This window comes from Triticum urartu, chromosome 1 (genome assembly GCF_003073215.2).
Source record: "Triticum urartu cultivar G1812 chromosome 1, Tu2.1, whole genome shotgun sequence".
NCBI lineage: Eukaryota > Viridiplantae > Streptophyta > Magnoliopsida > Poales > Poaceae > Triticum > Triticum urartu.
This window is the reverse complement of record NC_053022.1, coordinates 167123821-167143274: the sequence shown is the minus strand read 5'-3', so window position 1 is coordinate 167143274 and position 19454 is coordinate 167123821. Positions and strand designations below refer to the sequence as shown.

Here is a 19454-nt window from a genome sequence, read left to right as displayed (position 1 = left end):
GGCGTGGGCTGGAATATGCATCTATGGAGAGCAGAGGGAGTGAGGCGCAACGATTGTGCAAAAGAGACCAACCTATAAATGCATATGTATGGAGAGACATATATAGTGTGGGTGATAGGAAGCAAGACTCCGTGCAAGAAAGAAATGTTGACGGAGAAACTACAGATAGATACAAAGATGGAGATGCTAGCTAGAGGGACATCCGCTAGTTTGGGCGTTGGAGATGACCGTCGGGTGGTTCAAAGGGTGAAGTTATATATGTGTGTGAGAGGGCACTTGACTGCATGTAGAGAGAAACATATGTAGTGTGCGTGATAGGAATCAAGAGTGAGGGCGAGAAAGAAGGTTGATGGAGAAACAGATAAATAGAAAGATAAAAGATGCTAGCTAGTGTGCGTTAGAGATAGGAGTCGAGTGGATCAGAAGGCTGGGTTATGTGTGTGGGTGTGAGAGAGATAGAGAGAGGGTGTGTGTGAGTCACATACAAACAGATATCAGAGCGAAATGAGATCCAGAGAGACGGAGTTTTGTGTCTGCGAGAGAGAAAGATATTTCACAATGAGAGTGATAGCTAGAGAGACATACGAGGGAACGCAAGATATCTCTAGGGAGAGAGGGTGTGTGTGAGAGACATACAAGAGAACAATGGAGAAATATGAGACCCTGGGAGACAGAGTTTGTGTTTGTGTGTGATAAAGAGATATTGATGAGGAAGAGTCGTAGGTTCTCATATCTAAGGAGCGAAAGACATCTCTGTATGAGGGGTGTGCGAGTGGCACACATGGGAATAGTAGAGAGAAATGAGACCCCGGTAGACAAAGTTTTGTGTTTGTGTGAGAGAAAGAGATTCCATATGGAGAATCATAGTTAGAAACACATAGTAGGGAGCGATATATACTTAGAGAGAGATAGAGTGATGAAGGTCGAGGGAGAGAGTACCGTTAGTGTGTTACGAAGATAAAAGATCATTGTCGACATACAGGTAGCACGAGAGATACTTGAGAGACGATGAACGCGTATAGGTCCAGAGAGATAGTCCTATATAAGCATGAGTGATAGCTATATGAGACGAATATCTGGATTAAAGGGGATTCAAATATTGAAACTGGAGATCACAACATCGATAATATCATAACGCAAATTGGTGTATCAAACATGCATATTCATTTGAATTTGGGCAAACGTGTAACGTTATATAGTTTATCAATATTGGTGATCCATAGATTCTTCAATTACAAACAATGCATGGTTTATATGCAATTAATGTCTAAACGGGATTACACTATATGTTGCGCGTGTGAAACACATTATACATGTTTGAGAAGTAAAAAAACCCCGCATGAAACACACATTAATTGGAGACAGTTAGCGAGGAATGCATACATTGGATTTCAACATAAAGTGGTTTCAAATATTTGAAAATCCAAATTGATGGATACAACCTTATGAATCTGAGATCATGCCATTTGTAAACCATATTTATGTATAAATGGTGTTGTGCTTTTGAAAGTATATATAAAAAATGATGTATATAGAATGTAATTCCAACTGAAAATGGGTCCCGCCCGAAAAAAATAGAATACAAACGGGATTCGAATTGAGTTGGCACGGTAAACGTGCACTCTGCAAAATTTGAACGAAGCGGGGAAAGTCGCAGTAACCGCCTGGAACCAAATTTTGCGAGATGGAAATCACTGTTGCCTATCCCTGCCACGCAAAGCCTATATGCTGGATTTCTATAGGTTTCGATAGGGGTAGGTTTGTAATTTCACCCAAACGTGACATAACCGCCTCTCACCCGGATTCATACATGGTGGGCGCCAAAACACAGTGTGTCCTCGGCCGAAATCGACTCCCTCCCTGATTCATATTCATACACGGTGGGCGCCAAAAACAAACTCTCATCGGCAAATATTCGGTGTATGCGAGATTACCGTCCTATCCCCGACCGACTACACTACTGGAAACAGGGAATTTGCCATCAGCCATGGCAGATGGCAAAGGCATGGTCGGCGGATGGCAAGGGCTTTGCCATCTGCCAGCAGATGGCAAACAGTTTGTCTGAAACCCTGCCGGTAAAGGCTTCTTTGCCGTCTGCTGGCTGATGGCAAAGAGCCTGTGCCTTTGCCATCAGCTGGCAGATGGCAAAGCCTCTTAACGGGGTTAGCCCCGTTAGAAGGCTAACGGCATACTTTGCCGTCTGCCAGCAGATGGCAAAGGCTGCAGGCTTTTTGCCATCTACCAGTAGATGGCAAAGGCTGCATGCTTTGCCGTCTACTGGGAGACGGCAAAGAGCCCAAATAGGCCAGCTCAAATTTTACATGTAGATGACACGTGGCCTCTTTGCCATCTGCCAGCTGATGGCAAAGTGACTATATTGCCCCATTTAATTTTGATTTTTCTTATATCAGTTCCTTTTCACAGAAAATCAAACACAAATATATTTATATGACCAATATAGCATATTCAACACATATTACCAATAGTCATGAACACATATATATCCAACACATGTTACCAATAGTAGCAAGTTTCATCCGTACGTATACATAGTTTCATCAATATTACACAGTTTCATCCATAGGTAGCAAGTTTCACAAGGTCAAAACAAAAACTAAATACAAGCACTCCATCAACCCAAGCTTCCGTGATCTTAAGCAAATCTGTAAAATGGGAAAGAAGAAAGTTAGAAGAAGAATACTAGAAGAAGAAGATTATTATGATGTGGAAATATGCATGGATTGTCAAAAATTGCATTATCCTACTATCACTAGTACAACAAAGCTGCAGGTTGGCATAGTTCATGAACCATGTACATCATGAAAAATACAATATCATCCAATGCTCAACTATGAACAAAATTGAACAATTACACCTCACAAAGGTAGAGCATAGAACCAACAAGCAAGTAGGAGGGGTATAAGAGGACTTGAGGGGCTCACTCAAGGGGGTTCTAGCCTAGGCCGAGCTTCATCACCATGGATGCAGCTAGGGGAATCAGACGAGTCTACCATCATAGGAGCAGCAGCACCACCACCGCCAAAACTGGAATGGCCGGAGCGAATCACCATCATATGTGTACAACTACCAGTGTTTTAGTACTTGAGGAAGATGAATATAACACAGCTCACACACATATGTACAAAGTAATAGAATGCAGACAAGTTACTAAGTGGAGTATTAGTAGAAGGGACCTAAGGTAGCACCCATGCCAAGAGACATACTACTAGTAAATTGTTGTTATGGGTGAGACAAGAGCACAGGTGGTGCTACTAGAGAGGGAACTATGGGCACTCGGAATAAATTAACAGAGTATGCGTGCATGGGAAAACTCAAGAGTAAAATTGGAAGTAAAATGAGCCATCTAAACAGTAAAAAAATAGCACAAGCAAGAACAGAAGTTCAGCAAACAGCCGGAACCACTACGAACTGACTAGCAGTAAATCCTTCATGGCTAAAATATAATAACAGAGCAAAAGGATCGAGACGGCTCACGCATCACTCGCCATGAGCTACCTGGGGAAAACAATATGAGCCACAGTTAGCCAATTTTAGGATAACATATGCTGGTGCCCATTCATCCTTGTTCATGTGTGGTTGAAGCCAGCTTTGGAGTCAAACAGTGTTATGTGCTGTTCAAGACATAGAACCCAAACTCTCAAACAAACGAGCAAATTTTACAACTCTGGCAACGCCTCTATAACTCCCCCCTGAAACAGGGGTACTGGCAACTACTATGTATGTCATAAGGTTTATTGCAGATTCAGTACAGTTTTAAGTGCAGTAGAAACCACAACAATTTATATCATGAGGATTTTGCACCAGCCAAACATATATTGGCCAACCACACAACACATCCATCCTTACAAGAACAACATCAATATATTATATATATGGACCAATATTGGACTCCGAAGAACTCAGAAGGGATTGAACCTAACAGCCCAACTGATGTGTGGCGACGGCAAGCACGACATCAATTTTATACAACAAATGCACCATGAGAGTGATTAGACCTACAAATGAAGCAGTACACTTGTTCAATCATGCCTCAAATGAACTGCTAGATAACAACAGAGCAATTCACATGACAACAGGGAGGTAAAAGTAGAACCAGAGGATCATGAAGCAGCCGGAGCTAGGATTTTGCTTTTTCTCTAGAACTAACAAAACATGCTAACAAGTTATCGGAACCATTCCATGATGCTACATAGCATTGAAACTAATAATGCATGCTAATTAGTCATCAGAGCTACTGCATGATGCTACATGACCCTATCAAGAAACAAATCATCCAATCATGCCAACATAATCAAGCAAAGAAAAACGAAAGCATAATATTTGCTATCAACTCTCACATTTCTTTTTGTTATCTAAGAGACAGTAGGTTGTATATTTGCAGGGTATTAAACAAGTATACAACGAAGCAGAAAATTAAAACTGACAAATCTTTCTAAGCATGGACACCTACAAGAACCTACATTCGTGAATTTTTCCAAGCCTGTGCATTTTTAACTAGTTAGACTTACAAATTGTTCAGCAAGAAAAAAAAGTCATATGGAAGTTACGTTTGCTTCCAGGATTTAAGCCCGAAGGTGGGGAACTGGAGGAAGCCGCAGACGTCGCCGCCAGTGTAGAACCACTAGAAGAAGCTCCAGAAGAAGCTGATCCCAAAGTACTTGAGGAACCCATGGACCTGCTACCTGTTGCGGTAAAGGTTGAAAGAAATTAAGAATCAGCCTCAGCCATCAGTTTCTAAAGCATTTTTACATAGTTAAAACATAATTTGATTCATCGTAGCTGGGAATAAACGAGGGCGCTTTTCTCGCAAAAGTTAGGGGGGAATAAACGAGGGCTGGACCTTGCATTCTTATCTCCTTGAGGTGTGTGGAAACCGTTTATGAGAACGGCAGTGGCAGTCCCACTTGGGTAGGTTAGCTTGTAGTCGATGACCAGTACCTAAAAGTGTTTGGTTTCACCAAACCGTCAGTTCAATTGAAGACCGATTGCGACTACAAAATCAATTGTAAATAAAATGCAGATTATGTTCCGTCAGCATTGTAGCAAGCGATGACCTGGGGGTTGGTCGTCGATGTTGAAATTCCGGTTAACAAGTGAGAACAGGGGGGAAATAATTTTTTGGGTAGGAGGTGGGGGGACTAATCGCCGTCAATGACCGCAACCCTGATGCTACGGTCCCAAGAGGAAGGAAGCGGCGGCGGGGTTCTTGTACCTGTCTGTGGGATTGTCGTCATCAGATCCCCAGGCGGAGGACGAGGCGGAGCCCTCGTTGGGGACGACCAAGGTCCCCGGGGGCTGTCTGGACGGGCGAGTGCTGAGAGGGGAGGCAGGCGCGGAGTAGTGGTCGTCGGGTTCTTGAAGAGTCCTGGAGGGCTCAGCCCCAGCTCCGCCGCAATTGGGATCATCGGCGTCGGGAGAGCCGCCGGAGTCCTGGCGGTGGCGGATCTGGGCGCTGCCTGAGCAGCTTGGGAAGGGAAGAGGGTGGGGGCGGCAGCGGTGCAACGATGGGAGAGAGCCCGGGTTGGAGAAGAGGAGGCCGGCGGCAGCGGGGTTGGGGGGGAGGAGTTGGTCAGCGGCGAGGCTGGTGCTTGGGTTGGGGAATCTGGAAGGGAGGAGGAGGAGGAACTTTGGCGGGGATGGGCTCGATCCAGCCTCTAAAGTCGGTGTGCGGGGAGGGCGGCGAGCGGGGAGGAGGCCGTTGCACCCTAAGTGCGGCCGCGGCGGCGGACGTGGCGGCGGCCAGCGTGTGCGAGCTGGAGAGGATGGAGTGGCGGCGAGATTGCATCTGGGAGTGCCGACGATGGAGTGGGATGGGATAGGGTTTGGGTGGTTGGCCTGCCCGGGGGGTGGGGGTTCTTTTTCTTTCTTTCTCTTTTTTTGTTTAGATAAATGGGATGGATGGATGGATGGATGGATGCCATGTCATCAATCCATGACACAAACATTTCAACCAATGAAAACAAAAATAACCCCACAGTTTTTTTTACCTGGAAAAAAATTACCCCATCTCTTTGCCATCTGCCAGCAGATGGCAAAGAATCTTTGCCGTCTGCTGGCAGATGGCAAAGAATCTTTGCCGTCTGCTGGCAGATGGCAAAGAGGTGGGGCTGGTACGCCGTTACACTCTTGACGGCCACAGGACTTGCCAACCTCTTTGCCATCTGCTGGAAGATGGTAAAGACTATTTGCCATCCACTAGCAGATGGCAAAGAATTGGCTGATGGCAACCATGTTCTTTGCCGTCTGTCAGTTCTTTGCCATCTGTTTTTTATAAGCAGATGGCAAAGACGTTCTTTGCCATCAGCTGGCAGATGGCAAAGAGCTGGCTGATGGCAAATTCCCTGTTTCCAGTAGTGCTAGTGTTGCTGTGATGTAGTAGAAATTTGAAACGGGGGCTATGTTTGTAAATTTCCTCGCATTTGAGACAAGCGCGCCCTGAATACATGGTTCACCCCTTCCTCACTACCTCCCTTTTCCCCATTCGTACTCCGTGGGCGCCAAAACACCCTCTCCACCCCACCCTCCTCTGTCCGCCGCCGTCCGCCACCCCATCCACCGCCGTCCTCCTCCACCATGCCGGAGCTAATACCCTAACGTTGCCGTCCATTACAAGAGATCGACCTCTCACATCCACAGCTTCGGACCGGGATCCTTGCATCCCGTCCTCTCGCTTCACCCCCGCCGTCGTCCACCTTGCCGGCGCCGCTCCTACGACCGTCTCGTCCACCGCGCCCCGCCGCCATCATCTACCCTCCTAGATCTGCTTCCACGCCGCCGACAGCCATCGCTACCGCAGCACCGTCAAATTCTCAGCAGATGCCTACACGGCGCCGCACCAGAGGCGGTACTCTTTCGTATCTGCTCAACTAATTTATCGCAGCAAGAAAATAGATCGCCACTACTTTACTCTGATTTCTTGTCTTGGTTGCGAAGTTGCCTTTGTCCGGTTTGCACCTTGAGATTCGCCATGGCACGCTCAACACCATACTCGCAATGCTTATGGTTTTCCCCTTTTATATTCCACACTAGTTAAATCAAAGTAGGCTAAATTTCAAAATTGGGTCAGTCGATTTGTCAGAGCTCGCCGGAGTTAGCCGGTGCGATCGAAGGGGCTCGGGTGGTTGTGGGGCCTCGCCGAACGAAGAAAACTCGACGCGGGTGGGGGTTGGGGTGGGAGTGGGGGTGGCGGAGGAACACAGGTGGTGGGGGCCGGTGGTCCGGTCGGCAGCCCGTGCGGTGTTCTGTATGGGAAGAATCAGAGACGAGGAAGAAGAACGGTTAGGAGACGTAGGATCTTGATCCAACCGCCTGAAATGATCGAGAGACAGCTAGGAGTTGCATTCTTAATGCACTCTGGTTCATCATGTGTGGGCACTGCGCAACCAACATTTTATTATCCAAAATCTGCTTGCTCTTCTTTACCATGTTCCTCTTCCTATCTTCTTTAATATGTACTCTCTCCGTTCCTAAATACAAATCATTGTATAGATTCCACCATGGACTACATATGGAGCAAAATGAGTGAATCTACACTCTAAAATGTACCTGGATACATCTGTATGTGATCCATAGTGGAAATCTCTACGAAGACATATATTTTGGAATGGAGGGAGTATGATAGTAGTACATTATGTTCCTTGTACTGAAGATGAGCAGGGACATTTGTAGTGTAGAGGTCTATACGGTCGGTTGTGATGGAAACTTTGAGCCTCTTTGATTTGTAGGATCTTGTAAACATAGGAATAGGATTTGTAGTGGCCCGCCCACTTGATTCCTATAAGAATAGCAAGGAAATGCGGGGAGCTATGTCGCCTTTGAGAGTTACATTGATATTAACAGTACCGCACCTTCACTTGAAGAGAGCTGGTATCCAAAGCCTTTCTAGCCGTACCGACAATACTAGCACATATATTCCAGCAAGTTCCACTTTGCTGATTTTACTCTGATGCTTAAGTTTTTCCCGTTATATCTACACTATGATCTGTGTAGCTGTTTTGTGTCGCACTAGCAGCAATCCACTCTTGAAGCTAAACACTGCAATGGCTTACAAAATTGGCACCAAGGCATTGAGTGCCATTCTGGATGCAATGAAACTCATAAGCTCCCCACCTGTTGATTCTTGTTCAGAATATCATCCTAATGACTATTCTAACCTCGAGGAGTCAAAGGCAGATGGCCTGTCCTGTTCACCCATCAAGGTGCCCGTTCTAATTTGGCAATGTTTTATTGATTGCGGGTATCTTGCATATGTTGTCTTGCATTTCTTCTACTTTGTTGCGCCGCCATATGCTTAGTTTACTCATCATATATGTCGAGATGCCATGCCCATCCATTATCAATACATATTCCATCTGTCATCATACCATGTTTTCCACTAAATGCTGTTCTTGTGCATCAAACATCAAAAAGGAAGAGGGTGATTGCCGAACCTGAAGGAGCACCAGCAAAGTCCTTGAAAAACATGGTGGTGCCGGAGAAATCAGACATCACCCCACTTATATTAGTTGTACAACCAGTGACACAAAACGTAGGACCGACTCCAGCAGACTGTACCCATGCTTCACTGGCCACACCACTAGCCCCACCACACAGGACCTGCACTCCAGCAAAATGTATACCGATTTCATTTGCCATAGCACCAGCTGTACCACAGAAAAATCCCACTCCAGCAAAAAGTACAGCAAGTCCACCGCCCGAAGACCTATCCCAACTGCAGAGACGGCCAATTCCTGTAGATTGAAACCCCATTCCATTTATTGCTAGTTTAAAATACAATGCTTTCAATGTTGTTAGGGACTACGTGCATATATTCCCATCACGGGAAGATTATTGCGAAGACAAACACCATTTTCACATCTTCCTGTCCAACTTACGTGTAAGTGTTATTATTCATGGCTATTATTTTCCTGTTTTCTGCTGATTGAACACATCAATGATTTACATTACATTGTTGTAACTAGGCGAGGGTCAATCTGGATAGTGATGACGAGCAAAGCTTGCTTGTGCTTTTCAAGGAAGCATTGCAGTAGTATCGGTGTTACCTGAGGAAATCACACTTTGATGGCAAGTCTATAAACGAATTTCTGGTGAAGTCTCCTGTGCTAAATTTAGAAGACATTAAATGGAAAAACCTTGTTATGCACTGGTCTCGTTCCCAGGATGAGGTACTGTCTATGAAATCACATGACAATTTGAACTTCTACTTTTCCACATGTGCCTTACGGATCTTTTTTGCAGGAAATCTGCTCGAAGAAGAATTCCGGTTTGACAAGAACGACAGGATATCGCAAATATGTTGCCCGCTGCTTTGCTCTTGTTAGTACCTGTTGTCCTGTATCACTGTACTTGCATACATACCTGGTTCATTATGTGACAGCAGTATGCATGATAGCATGCTTATCAATGGTTTGCTCCAAATTATCTGATCTATATGAATGGTTACATTAGTGTCGAATATATCCAATGCCAATGTTTTTTTAGCTCTGCATTGTTCTTGTAAGTACATGCTGTCCTTTATCAGTGTACTTATAATGACAGGTAGTTGTTCATGTACCATCACTCTGCAGCTTATTTTCCTTTGCCCTCCATTTTCTACACATCAGATCTATATTTACTCTTACCATAAGGTTGGTACTGAAGAAGTTTAGCTGTGCATTGCTCTTGGCTGTACCTTTTGTCTGTATCGCTGCACTTACATTTATAGCTACTTGGTTATGTAGCATCACTCTTCATCTTATCTTAAATATTCTCCATTTTTTCGTATATTATCACATCTATATTTACTCTTAACAAAATGTAGAATAAAGGCAATGCTTTTGAAGAAGATTCTGTGGTAAACTTCTTGAATTACCCCCCATCAGCATGGACAAGGCCTTTATAGAGCCTGTCTTCACCAATAATGTAAGTTTGTCCATCTCAAGCCTTCAAACTCTGTTGTATATATTTGGTTAGGCATGACTACAACAGCTGTTTATTTTTGGTGTTTGCATCAAATTGCTTGTTTAAAGTTTATTATATGTAGTTCATAAACAAAAGTTCGTCCTTTCTCAATTTAAGTTTTCAGTTGTACAACCAAGTTCCTTCTTCATACCATGTAAATTAAACTATACAGAGCAAGTGATCTTCTTTTGCACTGCATGTATGCTTCTGTTCTTCATCTGTAATCCAGTGGTGTGGTGAACCTACCCACTACAGCATAATGTCATATTCTGCAATGTCTTAACTACGAAAAATGTCATATCATTCTACTATTATTTAAACCATCTATTTAGTTGCCAATCTGAAATGGTATAAATTGACAGCACACTAACCATTGATACTTATGAGTTCTTGATCTGTAATCCAGTGGTGTCGTGAAGCTGCCAACTCCTTCACAATGTCATTTCCTGCCATGTCTTGACCTGAACAATACCATATTGTGTTAATGCAAATTTGAACTGTGTCACTTTATTCGTCAGTAAGAAATGTGATGAATTGTCAGCACTGATACTTTTATGTGCAAAACCTTTCATCTGTCTGCTTGTTTATCTTTCAGAGTGAGGAAGATATACGTGTTGAATAAGCGCAGTCTCATCATCTTGCTCAGCTGCTTGCGCTGCAGCTCCCCAGCAGGGCTAACCTTTCTTGAACTCTATTGAAGTGCTGTCGGTTTTGTATATTATTTTGTCGGCGTGTTTATTTGCACTGGTGGAGATCTTTGATGCCCAGTGTATGTAATCTGCTGTCTGCTTGTGCTTTATTATCATAGTGGCGAACTTTGATGCCTAGTGGATGTAATATGCCATAATTTCTTTATTGTATAGTATAGGTTTTTTATTATTCACGATGCTGCAGTTATTTTACTGTATATATATCCTGTCTTCGCAGTAAACCGGCCAAACTGTAAAATTACGGATAATCGGGCCGTCATGCAATCATGATGTAGGTTGGGCCTGAAACGTACCGATCAGCTCACGGGCCGGCAGCAGCCCGAAATGAACCCCGACCCATGATTGTGCAAATCAAATCACGGGCTTTTAACAGGCCCAAAAATTGTCTCGGTCCTTGTTTGGCCCAATCAGATATCGGCTGCGAGCAGGCCGGATGCAAACCAGGCCGTAGTTAGGCTCAACTATATGACGGGCTTTTAACAGGCTGAAATTAATATAGGGCCAAAATTTTAATCGGGCCCTTAATAGGCCAAAACTAATATCAGGCTGAATTACTAAGTGGGCCTTTAGCAAGAGGGCCCAAAAGCATAGTGTCCAGTTGACGGTCCAAATCTGATATGGGCCATAATTAGGCCCAAAACCTCTTAAAGGGCCAGACCTGATCTGGGCCGTAATTTGGCCCACAACATGGTAGGCTTTTAACGGGCCGGATCTCATACGGGCCACTATTAGGCCCGGAGCATGGCAGGCCATTAATAGACCGTATCAAATATGGGCTGACATTTGGCCCAAAACATGGCAGCCAGTTAACGGGCCGGCCTACTAAGGTCCTCAAAATCTTGTGGGCCTACAGCTGGGCCGGCCCATTAATGTCAGCGAAATCTCGTGGGCCTTTAGCTGGGTCAGCCCATTATGATTGCCAAGAATTTTGTGGGCCTTTACCTGGGCCGGCCTATTATGGGACACAAAAATCTTGTGGGCCTTTACCTGGGCCGGCCCATTATGGCCCATGAAATCTTGTGGCCCTTTAGCTGGGCCAGCCCATTATGGTCCGCAAAATCTCGTGGGCCTTTAGCTGGGCCGGCCCATTATGGTCCGCAAAATATATAGAATATGTAGGAGCCAATATGAGCATCCAGGTTCCGCTATTGGTTATTGACAGGAGATGTGTCTCGGTCATGTCTACATAGTTCTCGAACCCGTAGGGTCCACACACTTAACGTTTGGTGACGATCGGTATATGAGTTTATGTGTTTTGATGTACCGAAGATAGTTCGGAGTCCCGGATATGATCACGGACATGACGAGGAGTCTCGAAATGGTCGAGAAGTAAAGATCGATATATTGGAAGGCTATATTCGGACATCGGAAAGGTTCCGAGTGATTCGGGTATTTTTCAGAGTACCGGAGAGTTACAGGAATTCGCCGGGGAAGTAATGGGCCTTAATGAGCCATATGGGCAAGGAGAGAAGGGCCTCAAGGGGTGGCTGCGTGCCCCCCATGGGCTGGTCCAAATTGGACTCGGGAGGGGGCGGTGCCCCCCTCTTTCCTTCTCTCCCTCTTCCCCTTCCTTCTTCTCCTACTCCAACTAGGGAAGGGGGAAACCTACTCCTACTAGGAGTAGGAATCCCCCTTGCACCACTAGGGAAAAGCCTATACACAGAATTTTACCAGTAGCTCTGTACAAAATCAAGCGCTGCTGCTACTTAGTAGCAGCGTGCGTAAATAAACCGCGCTACTGCTATGACTTTAGCAGTAGCGCGTACTAGCGAAAAGCGCTGCTGCTATGTTTGAACTAGGCGCACATGGCTAGCCCAACCTAGCAATAGCGCGTATAATGGCCCAACGCTACTGCTAATCTCCTTAGCTGCAGCGCGCTTACGTGTAAAGCGCTGCTGCTAACGGAAATAAAATAAAGTGAAAAACAAGTAGAAAAGTAAATGAAAATGAAATAAATAGAAAAAGGAGAAAGGGAAAAAATAAAATGTAAAGAAAAATAAAAGAAAAAAGGGAAAAAGGAGAAAGGAATAGCAGTAGCGGGTTTCAGTAAATGCGCTATAGCTAACTTAGCTATAGCACGTTTTCGGAAACGCGCTACCGTTACGTTTCAGTTAAACAGCGGTTTCCCCCCACCCTGCCCCACGGCCACCAATTCTTCCCCAAATCGTCCCTCGCCCTCGCCGCCGTCTCCTCACCGCCGCCGCCCGAGGCCGCCCTCAGCCTCACCGCCACCGCCCGAGGCCTCACCGCTGCCGCCCGAGGCCGCCCTCAGCCTCACAGCCGCCGCCCAAGGCCGCCCTCCACGTCACCGTCGGCGCCCTCCACCTCACCGCCGCCCAAGCCCGCCCAGGACCGCCCTTGCCCGTGCCCGAGCCCGCCCTCTCCGCCCCTACCTCCGTCACCGAGCACCTCCCCGCCACCGTCTCTCCCCTCTTTGTAAGTCCCCCACCCGTCCCCCTCACTCATCTCTCTCTGTATTTTAGAGAAAAAATTAGATGTTAATTAGATGCTTTTCAGTTAGGGCACTAGAGTTTTGCTAGGTTAATTAGGTTAGTAGTGCTGCTAGTAGTATTGGTACAGTAGGTTAATTAGGTGATGTTAAATGAATAACCTAAATGAATGCAATTAGTAGTTAACTGAATTTTTTTCCTTTCATCATTATAGAGCACTAAAGTTAACTGAATTTTGTTCTATTAGTAGTTAAATGAATTTTCTTCTACACTGTTTGCACATGTGATTGCTCGTGTATATTTGGACACTGTTTGCAGGGAATGATGCTTAGTGGCCTATGTTTTTCCGGAATGTTGATTCATTTCTTTTCCGGCAAATTTCAGGTTCTCGATTTGTCCACTTTTTAGCAAAGCTCATGCCGAAATTTTCCATGAATTTCGGCATGACTTGTGCTACAAACTAGGACATATCGAGTGCCCGTGATTTGCCGCACCAGGAAGGAGTCAACATTCCTGCAAAACAATAGGCCTTTTTTATGTCATTATTCATTTTATTAGGTCTAGAATTAAATGACTAGATTTAATCATAGGAAACATGGATAGCAACGATGAAGGACAGGGTTCTGGTGATTGCAACGACGCCTACCGGGCGGCAAACGAATTTTTTCGCCTTACCGATGATCAACCGATGTTTTTGCTAGGCCCACTGGTGGCATCGGGGACTGAGACCAACACGCAGACCGGTGCTGAGACTGAGACCGGCGCTCAGACTCAGACCGGCATCGAGACCGGCGCTGAGATTGAGACCGGCGCTGCCTCGGGGAGCAGAGCCGGTGTAGAACCGAAAGCAAAGAGGCAACGGGTTCCTAACAAACTCAGGGCTACTAGAGTGGTGGTCACGGAGGTGGACGACGGCAATTTTGAGCCAATGGCGCCCGAGGAAGCGCGTCAATGCTACGGTAATCAAATAGGTTGCATCGTACGGACAACCGCCACCATCAACAATGAGAAACTACAGAAGATAGAAAATATGAGGAGCTCCCTCCTAAAGAAGTTTCACCAGATATTCTTGCTCCCGGGCCAGAATGAGAAGGATTATAAAGATCCAGATGAGGACCCGGCAATGAAGAAGATAAACAAACACGCCATGACCAAGTTTAGCGACACGTTGGCTGCCTGGAAAAATCGAGTGAAAGCAAGGATCATCGACAAGAAGGAACCCTACTCCGAGATTGTAAAGGATAATCCGACAATCACGGAAGAGCAGTTTCAAATATTCAAGGAGGCTTGCGAGGCCGAAGATGCCAAAAAAAGTCTAAGTACATGAAGGGGCTTCAAGAGAGGAACATTGGGAGCCACCACCTCGGAAGCCGAGGTTACGGCGGGAAGAGGTCCAAATGGGCCAAGGAGGACGCGGAAGCCGCGAGTCTGGGCATCCCAGACCCCTTGGTGGAGTTCACCGTCCCGCCGGAGCGTGACGTCCTCAGGGCCCGGCACCGTTGGGACCCAGTGAAAAAGGTTTACGAGACAACACCGGTCATTACGGAGTTCATGAGACTGCTGGTAATTTTAGTTTCTAATCAATTCGACTGCACACGTTAGTTATATTTGTAAACGATCGTTGTGCCTTTTGCAGAGAGAGTAGCACTGGATTGCGGCCGAAAGCGACTCGCCGTCTGAGGCATTGGCGAGGCCCAATTGGGACACTCCATTCAACCGGGCGTTGAACATATTGAAACAACAACCAGTGGATACTCGACCATTGTATGGACGTGTGCACGTTGTCGGAGATGGCGCCACGTGGAAGAAGTACTAACATGAGACCACGGAGGAGAGAAAGGAAAGACGGAGGTTAAATGAAGAAAACATCGAGAAGAGGGTTGAGAAGAAATCAACTGAGACAGTCGCAACAGCGGTAGCTGCCGCAAAACAGGTGGCTTTAGATATTTCTACTACCTTGGTTCCGGCCGTTTTCAATTGGACCAGGCAAAATCCAAAATAGATGTAGCGGACTTTCCCCTTGCTGACTTCTTGGCGGGGAGCAGCTCGACTAGCGTTGCACCAGCACCTACAGCTGCACCTGCTCCCGCACCGGCTCCCGCACCGGACGTGCTAGGCGGTGCTTCGTCTTTGGCTGAGCTCGACGCCCTCACGGTATCTGTCACACCGGCCCCCTTCAATATAAATGTATAATCTCCCGTTTTCGTTGCCTTTCGGATGTCTCACGTCGCAGACTATTCTTTGCAGGCCGACGAAACCCCGTGCACCATATTGTACACCATCAGCGACCAGAAGGTGGACGTGGGGAAGGCGACGATAATGGAGCCGAAGGAACCATTGTTCCATAGCCGGCCGATCCCCCCGAACGTCTTCAAGGTTTCCATGGCCAGTGTCAAGCCGGGCCACGAGAATTTGCCTCCTCCAGTACTACTGGGGGATGACGACGAGACACCGCGGCGGCTTGGTGATTGTTGCAATGCTGGGTGGGTCCTGTTGTGGCCAAAGAGTCTGCTTCGTCTGGAGGCGGCCGGGAGCACACCCACGAGCACGCAGCCTCAGCAAGGTATGAACATCAACACCCCACCTACCCAATTATCGTCGGGTGTCGGGTTGGGTGATAGCGGACGGGGTAAGGAGGAGGCTCCATTAGTCGCTGATGACGTCGCCATGGATGAGGATGAGGACGACGATGGCGCTGCTGAACAGTATGTCTATACTGGCGCCTCCTCAGGGTTTGAGCGTCATGAGTCGGTGCCTGAATAGCCGTCTCAACATATTATGGACGACCTTCCGGTAGTAAAGAAGTTTAGGAAGAGAGCGAGGAAAGGCAAAAAAGTTGTTTCTATGATTCAGCCGCCTCAGCAGCCTCGGCTTCAGGACCGTATAGATATCCCCGTTGCGGATAAATGGCATATCCCCGGTCAACCAATCCTACCTGCAACAGCGCTACGGGAAAGATTCGGCGATCTAAAGAGACTTCATGACGATGTGCTGCGGGTAGAGAAAGACCTCATCGCCTCGAAAGATCCAGGATACCCACTCTACGTGGTTAACGTTCCGCGGCAAATTTCGTACGTCGACAGCTTCCCCGCGGATAAGTTCTTCCTCCGATTCGATTACATATTCGACATGTTTCACGTGAAGAAGCTAGATTTTACGTTTGTCCGCCTTTATGCCTTGCACATGAACTACATCATCGGGGTTGAGCAGATATCTCATATCTGTGTCGCTGACCCGTACTACATGCACGAGGGCTTCTTGGGAGTCTGCGCAAATCACCGTGAATACGCGAGGGATTACATCGTCAGTTTCATGCTCACCAATAAGGACAAGGGGGCGATTCTCGTGCCTTATCATCCCATGTAAGTCATCCGCGCTGCTATCCTTCCTTCGATTTCAATCATTCATTTGCACGGTGGAGGCTATTTAATTTGAGGACTTATTTTGCGCAGCGGCGGGCGCGCCGTCCTCATCATCCTCTACCCCCGATTCTCCCACGCTCTTTACTTGGACACGTCGAAGAACATTCACAAAAAGGATTACACCCACATCAAGGATGTTCTCGACAGTGTTATGTATCACCAGCAATCACTGGGTGGAGAGGTCAGGGACAAGAAGATGAGGGGCGGCAGGGTCGCCTTCGGCCATAAGACCAACTTCTGTTGCATCCAGCAACCGGACGATTCTCTTAATGATGGATTCTATGTCCTACACCACATGCCGGTGTACAGACGGGATCACCGGAACCTTAGCATGGCACCTTCTTCCGGTGATGCCCATATTCTGCAATGGGCAAAGGACATACGAGATATCGAGGATCATCGACTTTGAGCTGAGTTCTATAACATCCAGCGCAAACTTGCCCAAATCATCATGAAGGAGGTCATCGGAAAAACAGGGATGTTCTACGGAGAAGGACAAATGTCGCGGGAAGACGTCCGAACATGGATAGCCTCTCAGCGTCTCAACCTGAAGCCTTTCACTAGGCTCGGGGACTATCTCCCTGACTTGGATGGATGGAATGGCATGTTGGAGTGATTGTCGATATATGACAATGTGTCCATTTAGTCCATACTTTCTGTATGACAAAACTTTGAGTTATGCACGGTGAAAATTTATTTGTGATGTAATTAAACCGTCCTCCTCCTCGACTAGCGAAAATCACTCTAGTTAGGGCATTTTGGGGTACGATGAACTTTGTTATTTATGCTTATGATATGTTGTTTTTATTTTTGTCAAGTCTATCTCTTTCTGTTGCTCAACTATATATGTTGCATATCATTGACTCATGTGGTGATGCAGGTGCATAGATCATAGATGGCGAAGAAGTGCTATGCCAGGAGTATATATACGACAAGTGGCCGGAGTGTTAGGCCCTTCCAGTTTCCGAGCGACAGGCAGTAGTTAGTTTAGAGGTTCACGCTAATGCGAAAGAGGGATACGAACTCATGTTCTCAAAGTGATAGCTCTTCTTGCGTATATCGTTGTTTAGATGGATGACGATGTATTTGCATATCATTCGAGACTTGTATCGCTATTTTTGAGATGATGACGAGAGACCACTTTGTGTTGGATGATGATTATGATGATGACATCATTTGATGAGACTAATTGTATGTATATGCTATGATTACATTTGTATGTGTATGATATGCTAAAGATTATTGTATAACGCCTATTCAAATACAAAACAAATATGCAGGAAAAAACTAATAAATAAACTAGTAGTAGCGAGGGGGGAAATTTAGCAATAGCGCCGCATTGTCAGTAGCGCGTCCCAGCAAACAGCGCTGCAGATAATATCAGTAGCGCCCTTTCCCAAAGAGCGCTACAGCTATTCATGTATAGCAGTAGCGTGGGACAACCGGCGCTACTGCTATACGTTAGCTGTAGTGCCTTATTAGTAGCGCCGGTGCCTGCGCTACTGAGAGGCCCAAAACCCTCGCTGCTGGTAGGCTTTTCCCTAGTAGTGTTGGGGCGCGCCATAGAGAGGGCCGGCCCTCCCCTCCACTCCTTTATATACGGGGGAGGGGGCACCCCATAGACACATAAGTTGACAGTTGTCTTAGCCGTGTGCGGTGCCCCGCTCCACCATAATCCACCTCGGTCATATCATTGAAGTGCTTAGGTGAAGCCCTGCGCCGGTAGCTTCACCATCACCGTCATCACGCCGTTGTGCTAACGAAACTCTCCCTCGACACTCAGCTGGATCTAGAGTTCAGGGGACGTCACTGAGCTGAACTTGTTCAGATCACGGAGGTGATGAACCTTCAGTGCTAGGATCGGTTGGATCGTAAAGACGTACGACTACATCAACCGCATTGTCATAACACTTTCGCTTACGGTCTATGAGGGTATGTGGACAACACTCTTTCTTCTCATTGCTATGCATCACCTCGATGGATCTTGCGTGTCGTAGGAATTTTTTTGAGATTACTGCGTTCCCCAACACTTCACATGGATGAACTATTTGCAATTAGCCACAACAAACTGAAATAGTTAGATAGATCAACGTGTGTGCGCTAGACGGGCACATACATTCTAATTAAAATAACCATGCGCGATGGTGCTGACATTACCTATTGCGGTGCACCCTATGGTGCAAACGCCAAGTACGCGGCTGAGAAGGCGTACGTGCCCACGTTACGCCTTCCGAAAATAGTGTCGCACTTATAACCTTCAGTAAATTCTGAGCATGCATCCCGTCACATTCCAAATTGCAAACCTGTTCACACCGATCAAAACCTAAACGGTTTGCCACTTAGGAGCGTATTACTACGCGGTTATAAATAGTACTACTCCAAGATGACTGCACATTCCTCCTTGACTCCTCATCCACAAAAAGTCGAAAAACAAACAAGTCATTCATCATTGTTCCCTTGCGTCCGCCATGGCCAGCCTGAGTTCTGGGTCGAGAGATTGCCACCAGGGAGAGACGAGTCTGGAAGCGGGAGCACGAGAGATGTCCCGCCTCGCCGTGAAAGCAGCCAACATGTCCTGCCGCACGGCCGTAGCAGCGGAGAGGTCCCGCCGTGCCGCCGAAGTAGCATGGAGGATCCGCCGCGCCGTGGATGTAGCAGACTGGTCCGGCCGCACCGTGGAAGCAGAAGAGATGTCCCGCCGCGCCGCGAATGCAGCAGATATCTCCTCCCACGCCACGGCAGCTTGGGAAATTGCCTTGCGGGCAGGCGAGGACTCTTACAAGCGCATGCGTGCCCTCGTCCTCATGAAGATCAATCAGATCTCCATGTGGGCGAGGTTACAGGATGACCTGCAAGCCTCATTTGAACAATCTACCAACATCATTCGGCAACTAAATGAGAGCAATGCGAAG

At 46.7% G+C, this 19454-nt stretch overlaps 1 protein-coding gene across 7 annotated transcripts; it reads right to left on the bottom strand.

Annotated features, from left to right (window-relative positions):
* Positions 1 to 2483: 2483 nt before the first annotated feature.
* On the bottom strand, positions 2484 to 5852 carry LOC125552908 (retinoic acid receptor RXR-beta-like). 7 transcript variants are annotated; one of them, XR_007303855.1, is made up of 4 exons: positions 5234 to 5852; positions 4862 to 4959; positions 2943 to 4703; positions 2484 to 2663 (listed from the first exon to the last, which is right to left on the bottom strand). XR_007303855.1 is itself a non-coding variant. In XM_048716641.1 (3 exons), the coding sequence occupies exons 1-3, from the start codon at positions 5424 to 5426 to the stop codon at positions 3937 to 3939; spliced, it is 408 nt and encodes a 135-aa protein (XP_048572598.1). In that variant the 5' UTR covers positions 5427 to 5852; the 3' UTR covers positions 2484 to 3936. The 7 variants fall into 7 exon arrangements, 2 of the variants coding, with proteins under 2 accessions (XP_048572598.1, XP_048572591.1); XR_007303849.1 differs by having other exon boundaries at positions 2484 to 4016; positions 4569 to 4703; XR_007303853.1 differs by having other exon boundaries at positions 4569 to 4703.
* Positions 5853 to 19454: the final 13602 nt, after the last annotated feature.